The 11737-nt window shown below is 45.7% G+C and overlaps 1 protein-coding gene across 1 annotated transcript in view; it reads right to left on the reverse strand.

Annotated features, from left to right (window-relative positions):
* The window catches only part of RNFT2 (ring finger protein, transmembrane 2), a 30749-nt gene extending 19330 nt beyond the window's left edge, over positions 1–11419 (reverse strand). Inside the window, exons 1-5 of the mRNA XM_061602422.1 lie at positions 10586–11419; positions 5620–6098; positions 4496–4572; positions 3918–4018; positions 284–437 (exon numbers count right to left, since the gene is read on the reverse strand). Of these exons, the coding sequence (XP_061458406.1) occupies positions 284–437; positions 3918–4018; positions 4496–4572; positions 5620–6098; positions 10586–10668 (894 nt within the window). The 5' untranslated portion in view covers positions 10669–11419. The remainder of the gene's footprint in view (positions 1–283; positions 438–3917; positions 4019–4495; positions 4573–5619; positions 6099–10585) is intronic.
* Between the last annotated feature and the right edge of the window lie 318 nt (positions 11420–11737).

An 11737-nucleotide genomic window follows, 5' to 3' on the forward strand; every position in this document is an offset into this window, starting at 1 on the left:
AGAACCCTGCTTGTTCAGTGCTGGATTCAACCCAAATCATGGAATATGAATATAATATAATAACGTATCAGCCCTTTCTCGTCCCCTTCCTCTTTGCAACAAAGAAGTGCCCCTTGTGAGGAAGCTGTTTGGAACAAAAGAACGGGAGTCCGGGCTGATCTACAGGACCAGAGGAGTCCCTTTTCTCTCCCCTGTCCCGAGACTGACATTAAAAACATTAAAACAAAAAGTCTTAGGAACAGGAAGCTGTATCCCAACCAAGAACAGATTTTTTTGGTCTTACCTTCGATTTCACAGCAAGGATGATTTTTGGCAGAGCAACAACCAGGCACTTCAAAGCAATGGTGAGGTACTTGAGGACAAAGTCGGTGATCCCCACAATCCACATCAGATCAAAAAAATCCAGCTTCTCCAAGTTGGGTCTCAGGAAAATGAGGCTGGAAAAAAAAGGCAGGAGAGGAAGTTGCGAGTGTCGGCAAATGGCATGCCGTTGGCCAAACAAGTTGGGCAAAGGATGGGTACTCCTCCCAAGCAAAAGTGAACCAAGAAACCTGCCAAGTATGATCAATGACTCTTAATACTCCTTCCAAGAAAAGCAGCAAGTTCAAGGTAGACAGAAGGACCTTCCCTACCGGTTGTTAGAAATGTCTGGATGCGCAGACTATCAATGGCCATCAGTCACGGCATTTAGGAACACAGCTTCTGTGTTCAAAGGTGGTGTGCCTCCACCTGCTAGATCAACCTTTCCCAAGCTGGTGCACTCCAGATGTTTTGGACTACAACTCTCATTAGCCCCTGTAGAATGGGTGGACTGGGAAAGGCTGTGTTAGATCACTAAATTGTATTTACATAGGTGTACAGAAACTAGCTGTAAACCATAGTTTGAATTTGGCTTAACAAACCACAGTTAAGATTAACCACAGTATGCTGGGTTCAGGTTACACAACAAACTGCGGCCAACTGAAAATGGACACGAAAGCTTCCAAATTCCTTCTGGATGTCCTGGAGAAGGAAGGGGGAGCCTAGGTTTGTTCCTGCCATGTAAAACTATGGCTTATTGAGGTGTGTGAACACAGACACTGTAAAATGCAATAAAATGCAAAGCATATGCTAATATTTTGACTGCATACTTTCCAACAGATTCCAACAGACAATGGAAAAATAAAATACAAGCCTGAAAAAAAGAACTCAAGGTCGCAATCCTATATTCACCTGATTGGGACTTACTTATGATTAGCCATGTCTAGGATAGGTTCAACAGAAGGCGGCTAGTAAATTTTTCAATTATTAGGAAAAGGACAATGGAAGTAGGACTCTTGCATGTCTGTAACTTTTTTTTTTAGAGAAGTTATTGATAATCTTTTAATCACTTATAATTATAATGGCAGATATTTGTATGAGTAATATTTGCACCCATTTTTAAGCATACAATTTTTTAAATTGTACTGGTCTGGATTTTGAAAAAAAATAAGAACTGCTGGGGCTGCCACCCCTGCTTGCTTCGCTCTCCAACTCTGCCTACTGTCACCAAAGCCCATCCCCGTCTCCCCCACAGGTCGCCAGGGCCCTCCCCCTTTCTTCCTCCACCCTCACCTGCCGCTGCCACACAGACGGGCCACTTCCCAGGTAAGCCATCTTTCCTGCCACCCCCCACCTCCAACATCACACTGTGTGATATCATGATGGTGTGACGGCCTTACAGCTTACCTTTTTATTATTTCAGGAAGAAAGAAATGAAAGGCACATTCATGTCAATTTCAGATATGGGAAAAAACTGAAATCTTTAGAGTTGCAACTGAAAAATGTGAAACCTCATTCCCAGCTGCAGCACTGTAAGGCCTGGCTACGTTTCCACAATTGGCTGTTGCGGGACATTGTTTCATACTTGGTGGAAGCCTGGGAGGCTCTTTTGCTAAATAAATAAGTTTGTTAAGAACCAAAATCAAAATACTCACAATATGGGCACAGCATAATGGGTAAAATTAAATCCTAAAAACAAACAAAAAATCCAAAATGAGAGACTAAAAAAACAACAACTCTCAGATGAGAATAAAAGAAATAGATATTTTTAAACAACACTACCACATAACTGCATGCACAAATAAATAAGTTTAGGAAATTGAAAGAAAACCAAACAGAATAGCAACCTGAGCAAAGAGCAAGTCAACAAAAGATCCATGCTGATGTGTGTGCATGTGTGTATAGCAGTGTGGCAAATCCCCTGCTCTCATCTGAAGCCAAACATGTCTGCTCCTTACAAAACATGTTCACAGATTATCCAGGATCTCCCATCTCTCGATAGAAAATGCCTTCTTTACATCTCCGAGAGAATGTTACAAGGGGCTGCAGCTCAGTGGTAAAGCATCTGCCTTGCATGCAGAAAGCCTCAACTCGAGTCCTCAGCAGCAACTCCAGGTAGAGCTAGGAACGTTCCCCTGGAGAGCTGCTGCCAGTCAGTGTAGACAATATGGAGCTAGACAGACCAGTGATCTGACTTGGTATTAAGCAGCTCCCTATGCCCCTATGATTGTAAATGGATGCCATTTTAAACTCTTAGTGTGTTCTGTGCCAAGATATTAGGATTTAGAATGGCACTGAGTGAGATTTCCAGCTTCAGCAGGTGTACGTCAAAGCTGAGCTCGCTGCAGGTTAAAGAAACGTTGCACTGTCAACAGTTACTAGCTGAGCATCTTGCAAGATTAATTGACGAACATTATTCTTGGCAACGCCACCCAAACTGGCCATGGGTCACATCCGACCTCAACCAATGACAATTTAACAGGGTGGTCAATGGACCAGACTTCCAACGGTCTTCTTCTGCTCTTAGCAAAGCAGTGGCAGTTGGTGGCTCCGTGTCAGTGGGGCAGTGGAATCCGCTCCAAGTTTTAGTCAAGCTTTCAAGGAGCTGCCAGAGGTGCTGGACCTAGTGTGGCAATACATTTCAGCACCTCGGACAGCTCCTTGAAAGTCTGGATTAAACCCGGTGCGGATGCCACTGCCTCACTGAGATGAAGCTGCCACTGCAGCAAAGTCATGTGGAGAGACGGGACACCAGCCTAGTGGTGGTCAAAATTCTCAGATGAACGTAAGAAGAGCATGCTGGATCAGGTCAATGGCCTATCTAGCCCAACATCCTGTTCTCACAATGGCCAACCAGATGCCTTTGGGAAGCCCGCGAGCCAGACCCGAGCGCAACAGCACATATACTGAATAAGATCGTTGGTCCATCTTGCACAGTATTGTCTACATTGACTGGCAGTGGCTCTCCAGGACTTCACACAGGGCACCTTTTCCCAATCCTACCTGGAGATGCTGGGAATCAAACCTGAAACCTTCTGCATGCAAAGTGGATGCTCTGCCACTGAGCTACGGCCGTGCCTTTCACAGCAGAGACAAAACTATGAACAGAAAAAGCCTGGTAGCCTAAGACCAAAACTGTAACCTAGGCAAGAGCTTTCATAACCTGGCTCCTCACTGGGGTCCACGTTCCAGTTAGCATCGTATGGAGCAATGGCTACTAGCCATGATGGCTATGCTCTAACTCCATTGTCAGAGGCAATATGCTTCTGAATACCAGTTGCTAGAGACCACAGGAGGGGAGACTGCTCTTGCACTCAAGTCCTGCATGCAAGGCTTCCCACTGGGACATCTGGCTGGCCACTGTGAGAACAGGATGCTGGACTAAACGAGCCATTGGCCTGGTCCAGCCGGGCTCTTCTTAGGTTCTTAACGTAGCAAGATTGTACCCTTGCTTATCTCTCTCCAGGTTTTCTCCAGCGGAATGAGATCTCTCCACCACAAGTCATCTCCTGTCACACATGCAAGCAAAAACATGTTTCTTCCCCTTTAGCTGATCCCTCTCTTTTATTCTGAGGGTAACTGCCTGTTTCTCTCAGAAATCCAAGCTATTTATGTACCTGTTGTACAACTGCTGGGAACTGAAAGTGTAGAGCAAATACAAGGTGTTCCCTGCAAGGAAGGCCAGGATCCAGAACACCACCAGTACTGACCTCTTTTCCTGAGGAGAAAACAGAGAAGTGCATGACCCCAATATTTATCCTGATATTTCATCATCTCTGCAGCCATAAGAGCTAGAAGCTTGCTTAAAAAAAAAAAAGAAATCTAAGGCTGGTGAACCTGTTTGTCCCTGCATCTACTTCCTCCCCGTTATGAACTGTAGACTGTAAGCATCTTGGGGTAGGGCTCTATCCTCTCCAGTTCTACGGAAGTTCAAAACAAAACCCCCAATACTATTTTTTTTAAAAAAAAAATCATCACAGAAAAATAATCGGCAATATTTAGCAGATCCTTACATTACTGGTTCCCCAATACCTTCATATATTTTGAAGACCTGCCTGGTTTCAACCCATCTTAGGAAAGGAATTCCTTTTTAGCTCCTTAATGACTGACAGCTGCCTGGAGGTCTCCTTCCAATCTGTTCCACTCCCCACCCCCTCCAAAGTTACCCTTTAAGAATCAACCGTTCTGCACCCACCTTCAGGGATACTTGTTCTCGGAGAGTTGAGTTTGCATATGCAAACGCGCCTGCCATGCCAATACACAGAGCAATTCCTACAGACAGAGAAGAAAAAGAGGCCTGTAAATCTAGCACAGATATTGTTAAATGCCTATCAGCATCTTCGACAATTGGCCAGGCTGACCGGGGCTGATGGGTGTTGGGAGTCCAAAACAAGTGGACACCACATTGGCTAGCCCTGATCTAGCACAACAGCCAACAGCTGTCTCTGCCTGAGTTCACACACCTGGAACACTCCAACAATCCAAATCACCAGCCTCCATTTTGCACACCTATGAAATGGGACCCGTTAGTGATCTCTGTCATGTAGCCATTGTCAGGTCAGGATATAAGTGGCCCTAACCCATAAATGAAAGGAAAGAACAGAAGTTACTAACATGGTTGTGTATCTCTCAACTCCCTAGTTCCCAAGGGATGGGTGGAACTCCATTTATCCTTTTCACCCTGTTCCAGTGAAGCTGTTGTTTTCCTGAATTGGTGCTTGGAGGTGATAACGGGTTGGATGGCTAATAAAGCGAAGCTTAATCCGGACAAGATAGAAGTACTTTCCTGGTTAGGAAAGCAACCCATCTTTAAGACTTGGAGGGACTCGTAAACTTGAATATAAAATAAACTCAGCATTGGTTGATTGGTATCAGCCAGCACTGGTTGATTGATATCAGCTATGCCATTGACAAGATGAAAAGACTTGGCCCTAAATAACCTGCTCTCTGAACTTGGAGTAGTTAGATATGAAAACTATGGTTGGCTATGCCTGGTGAACATCAACCACTGAGAAATGCCATGATTTGGCCCTAAGTGAACCTGTTCTCTGACCTGGAGTGGTGAGATATGAAAACCCTGATTGGCTATGCCCACTGACCATCAGCCAAGCAGTTACAGAATAGAACCTGTAGCCCCAGAAGGCCAACTGGACCAAACTCCTGAAGATCCCTGGGCTTAAATCACAGGCTTGCTTATGAGCTGCCTCAGGGCATTCAGTGGACCCCAAACCCAGTGCCAGGTTAGATGGCGACAGTGCACCAGGCTGGATAGATCCATTAAGTTCTTATATTTGATCCGTCTTAAATTAAAGGGCTTACCGAGCTTATGCTGGAAACAGACTTTAGCCAAGAGAATCATGATAAATGGAAGTCCCTTCTGTAACCAGGAGATCACAGCTTTCAACTCCGAAAGGGCAGGGGCTGGGGTCCCTGGCTGATCCTCAGAGCCTTCTTCGCTATGTCCATGGTGGTCACCACCGGCCATGTGGAGTAGGGAGGATCCTCGTTGGTGGCTGTGATGGTAATGGTGGGGATGCTGTCGGTGGTGATACGGGCCTCCTTCCGTTCGGCTGGGGCCCTCCTCCCGCGGGGCAGGCATCTGAATAAACACCTCCCCACCTCCTGCCGAGGACCCCAGGACCAAACTTGATTGGAAAGGGGTGGCTGTGATTGTGCCTGATGGGATGCCCCCCAATCCAGAGAAAAGTTGCTGAGGAGAGGGTGCTTCTGTCTTGAGACCTTCAAAAACGCCACCTTCATCCACACTCGTCTCAGAAGTGATGGTTTGACTCCGGCTTCTGGTACACACGCACCCCAATAATAACAATAACAATGGTAACAGTAGTCATGGAACAAGAAATCAATGAATAAAGCATCTACCCCTTATTATCTAGCTCATCAGTTTACTTGCTTGGAGCCTGTCTCCACCTCACAGAGCTACAATTCCCAGAGTGGTTTAACAATGAATCCCTCTTCCCAGGGAACTCCAGCTCTGTGAGGGGAATAGGGAGTCACCCAAAAACACTCAGTGCCCCTGATAAACTACAGTGCCCAGGTTCCTTTAGAGAAAGCCATGACTGTTAAAAGTTGTATAATACCACATCAAATGTATAGTGCAGATGTGGCTTTAATTTGCAAATGGTTTCCAAATATTGCAAAATCACAGATAGGACATTTTTTAAAAAAATACTGTTGCCAAACTTGGTGGGTTTTCTCCCAGAAAGCATAAATCAGAATTATACTGGGGGCACGGGGATAAGGGCTGCCATAATGATAATATACCAGAAGAGCACTGATTTCATAACAAGCAGCTGTCTGTAAGCACCCTAAAATACAGAGGGTTGTATGCAATGCTAGTTCTACTCAGAGCAGACCCACTGAAGTCAGTGGACGTGACTAACGCAAGACCATTGATTTCAACAGGTCTCCTCTGAATAAGATACAAGTCATAATACTATTCATCAACAAAAACTTATTTCATTGGGTGCCAGCTCTGATGCAAGACAGATACCTAATAGGAAGAAAGTTTTTTCAAAGCACTTAAAAAAAATACCAGCAATATTCTGAAGCCACCAAGAGACACTTGGGACCTACGAAGTCCCTCCTGACCTTGGACCCTGCCCCAGAGTTCTCCAAGTTTAGAAACAGCATGGGCACTAAGGGAGGCGGCTTGGACCCTCCCCATAGAGTTCAGCAGCCTCGCTGAAGATCTCCCAAGTCATGCAAAGCCACTGGGGCGCTTGTCCCCCATCTGCTCAGAGATTTTTATAGATACTCTCCAAAGGCCATAGGCTCACACAAATACCAAGAAGGAATATAACGTTTAAGAAGAGAGTTTGCACAGGTATCTTGGCAATGGCTGGCAATTACTGGCCGGGCTACGTTCAAGAGTGCTTCTGCTGGTCTACAAAGCCCTATGCGGTTTGGAACCAGGATGCTTAAAAGATGGCCTCCTTCTCTGCCATACCCAAACGATCACTGCATTTTTCAGGAGAGGGCATCCTGCAGACGCCATCCTATCAGGAGGCCTGTTTGGCACAATGTCGGGATCAGGTCTTTAGTGTGGCCGAACCTCCTCTTTGGCACTCCCTCCTGTAGCTGAGCGGTAAAGAACGCAGAAAGCCTCAGGGTCAATCTCCGGCATCCCCAGGTAGGGCAAGAAGGAAACCCTCCCTGAGGCCACATTCACACCATACATTTATTCCACTATTATTCCACTTGAAGCAGGCATGGGTTTCCTCAAAGAATCCTGGGAAGGGTAGTTTGGGAAGGGTGCTATTTAGAGCCCACCCCCTTTCCCCTCACAGAGCTACAATTGCCAAGTTAGTTTAACAATGAATCCCTCTGTGAAGGGAATAGGAGTCTCCAAGCAACCGTCAGCACCCTTCACAAACTACACTTTCCAGGATTCTTCAGGGGAAGCCATGACTGTTTAAAGTGGAATGATAGTGGAATAAATGTATGGTGCAAATGTGACCCGAAATTCTGTAGAGCTGCTGCCAGTCAGTGTAGATAATACTGAGTTAGATGGACCAATGGTCTAACTGGGTACAAACCACCTTCCTAGGTTCAGACGGGCGCTGCCTCTACTGTATTTTCGACACCTGTTAAAAGACTTTCCTCTTTCAACAAGCCTTCCAAGTGGAGATTTTGTATTGGATTAGAAATTGATTTTATGCACATGTTGTTTAAAACGGCTCTTCTATTTATAATTGTTTTTTATATATGTAACTGTTTTACATGTGTCATTACAGTGTAAATCGCTTCAGGAAGCGACTCATAAATGAAATGAATACATAAATATGGCTTTATGTCCCACCCCTCAATTAATAGGACTATGTTTCTAATCGAATCCCCCGGGGCTCAGGAATAAGAAAAAAAAATCACAAACACCAACCTCTCCACACTCACCCCTAGGAACACCCAAAACATGTACAGAGCATCTGAAATACCTGGTAAGGTCCAACAGCCCAATGCTATAGGGCCCTCTAGGATACACTCCCCTAGGAGACAGCCAAGAAAGCCATAGCAGACCTATTTTTATATAGATCTATCTATCTATCTATAAACAGATATCTATATATAGATATCTATATAAATAGAAGTAGGCACAAATTTATGGTTACTTTTAACCTGAAACTGCTGGCTTTCCTTTGTGACATTGATGTTTTTTTACCTTGCTTCCACACCAGTTCAATAAAACCTCTTAAACTGGCAACCAGTTAAAAGCAGCACCAAAAAGAGTGTGTGTGATATATATATATATCAAAAAGCAGCCCACAATTAAAAGAAACACAAGAAAACTGCTCATCGACTTTTACAATTAACTGGGATGCAAAATTCTGTGAAATAAATAAATGACAACAAGGAAAGCAACACAGATACGCAATCTGTTTACTCCCTGCTCAGGGAACAAGTCCCCATCACCACACCGCAAGGATTCCATTTTTACCAGTCAGCTGAATGAGAAAACTGAGGTGTCCGTGAAAGCCCCCATAGCAGGTGTGGGGTGCCTTTGGCCCTCCCGATGTGGCTGAACTACAACTCCCATCGCTCCTGATCACTGGCCATGTTTGCTGCGGCTGACGGGAGCTGCAGTTCAGCCGCATCGGGAGGGCCAAAGGCTCCTCACACCTGTTCCATAAGCGCCACAACCAGGAAAGCTCCAGCACAACATTCTTCACAGTGGAAGCTCCCTCCATAGAACTTATGAGCCCATACGGGAACAGGCAGTCTGTAAGGCCTGTGGGCTTGGCCTGTAAAGCAGGGCTGGGGAACCTGTGCCCCACCCCAGATTCTGTTGGATTCCAACTTCCATCAGCCCCGGCCAGCATGGTCAACGGTCACAGATGCTGGGAATTGTAGTTCCCCATTCCTGCTCTAAGCAGTTTGGGTCCAGGATGTAAAGAAAGTCTGGTTTTACTAATAAAGATGGTTCTGTGGCGAGGAATTGTGGGGGCAGCATCTTGCCTGGATTAGGGCCTCTAGCAGGCCGTGAAACTGTCAGTTCTCACAGCTGAATCCAGTTAATTAAGCAGACAGTGAGAACACCTGCTGAGGAGCTTGAGGCTGGTACCTCAAGGCCACAGAACCAGGAAGGTCTGAGAAACTGTGCGCCCGTTAGGTGCAAAAGCTCTGGAAGGTTTCATCATTACGAAGCCCTCTGACTGGCAAATTAATTCCTGGCTGCTGCCATGCTTTTTCTCATAAAAGGAGGGTTACTGGCTCACGGTGTTGGCTTGATGCTAATGCTCAAGGCTCAAGGCTTGATGCCGTTGCCTGATGTTGGGGATCCATCTTCCTAATGCTGTCCAGGCCACACATCTTTGGGGAGATGTGGAACCATGAAGTTCTTCTGCCCTGTCTTCCTATACAGTAGGGCCCCACTCATACAGCGGGTTACGTTCTGGACCCCCACTGAAAAGCAAAAACTGTTGAAAAGCAGAACTCATTGAATAGAATGGTGCGCGATGCCCGAAAATCGCTGTAAAAGCGTAACAAGCACCATATGAGTGGGGTTTTAGTCTAATTGCGTCTAATTGAGACCGCTGCATTAGTGAAGCGCCGTAAAGCGGGGCCCTACTGTAGTTTATCAGTATAGAATAGGTTAGACAGATTTGTTACTTTTGTCCTGTGATTGAACCCTCTGGGTTTTTTTTAATTCTATCTAACCTTCTAGCTATTTGGCTTAAGGAATTAATTTGCTGCTACATTTTTGCACTTATAATTTAATTTAATAAAGACTACTTCTTGTTTACCAGTGTGTGTTGGTTGCAGGGCAATTCTGGTTCTGAATCCAGCGCCTTTGCCACTGAGCCACAAGCTACCGTATAATTGGGTATTTTTGCCTGGCTCTTGTCCTTTGGAATCCTTGGCAGGTCTCTATTCTGGTACTTTGGATTTCCCCTTGGCCCAAAGTGGAAGACCTGGTTAAGGGGTGGTGGCAGTCTACGTACCTTACAGGGTTGGTGTTTGGCATAACTCAACCCTGGTAAGGGAGGCACGGGTTGTGCCTGGCCGTGTTCAATTGCCCTGGACTTGGAGGTTGACCCTGGCAGTTCTTTACAACAGGATACCTAAAGGACAGCCTTCTCTCATATAAACCTATGCGTCATTTGAGAACCTGTGGCCCTCCAGATGCTGTTGGACTCCAATTCCCATCAGCACCAGCCAAGAGGCCAATGTGCAAGGATGCTGGGAACTGTAGTCCAACAATTTCTGGACAGCCACAGGTCCCTCGTGAGTTCTTAAATACAAGGATGCCTTAGATTTAAAATCGACGCACCTTTCAGGAGGAAGGCTGTCAGTGATGCTGCTGTGCCGTCTCTGCATTTTCCTTAACACTTTAAAACACAACACACTCAACATTAACGTGGCAGATCAATGGTGCCAGTGAGGAACTCGCGGCAAGGGTTGAAGGATGTCCTGGAGCACAGACCCCCATCCACTCAGTGACACAGCGCATAAATTTCTCCTGGGAAGGGCGCGCTAAAACTGTGCCATGCACAAGGCAAAGATAGGAAAGCAAATGTCTGAAGCGGCACGATGAACGCCTTAGGAGCATCCAGCAGAAGTAGTTCTCCAAGAAAGAGCTAGATCTTCCTCTCTGTTCAGGGGCCACGTTAAAAGCAGACGATCACACAAAGTTTACGATGCAGGGAAGGGAAGAGGTCTGTGGGTTAAGTGATGGAGAGATGGTGGCTGCAACTGGAGCGTCAGCCCTGTCTTCTCCAAGATGTTGCAATCCTGAGAGATTTTGCAAGTGCAAAAGAAACGATAAGAAAAAGAGAAGGGGCGAGGGAATCAGAAAACAAACAGGGTTCTCATTGCGCAGCACATTTCTGGCCATGTCACTTGAACTTCCACTTGAACCACCTCCTTCCCCACAGACCCAATGGGGTGTTAAGACTGACAGAGGGAGCCCTCTTGGTAGTGCCACCATCCTCAGAAGTTTGGGGTGCGGAGTGATTCAGGACAGCATTCTCTGTGGCAGCCCCTAAGCTGTGACACCTTCACTATTTCGCTTTCATTGTATGCTTAAGGCACACTTTTTTGCCCTGGCCATATTTACCTTGGACTCCTTTGGAAGGAAGAACGGCATAGAAACTGAATATTATTATTATTTATTAGATTTCTATCCCGCCCTTTCTCCCAGTAGGAGCCCAGGGTGGCAAGAAAGGGAATAAATAAACAAACAATGAATATACAAACCCAGCCTCTTCTCTCAAGTGTAATTTGTTTAAACTGTCTTTGGCTCTGCACAGACCATCCATTTAAAGCATCTCCCCCTCCAAGAATCCTAGGAACTATAGTTTGTTAAAGGTGCAGGGAACTGTAGCTCTGCCAGGGGTAAACTACAATTCCCAAGATTCTTTTTTTGGGGGGGTGCTTTAAATATATGGTGTGCACACAGCCCACAACGCCGTATTTTTAAATT

The sequence above is a fragment of the Rhineura floridana genome, chromosome 19 (assembly GCF_030035675.1).
Source record: "Rhineura floridana isolate rRhiFlo1 chromosome 19, rRhiFlo1.hap2, whole genome shotgun sequence".
NCBI lineage: Eukaryota > Metazoa > Chordata > Lepidosauria > Squamata > Rhineuridae > Rhineura > Rhineura floridana.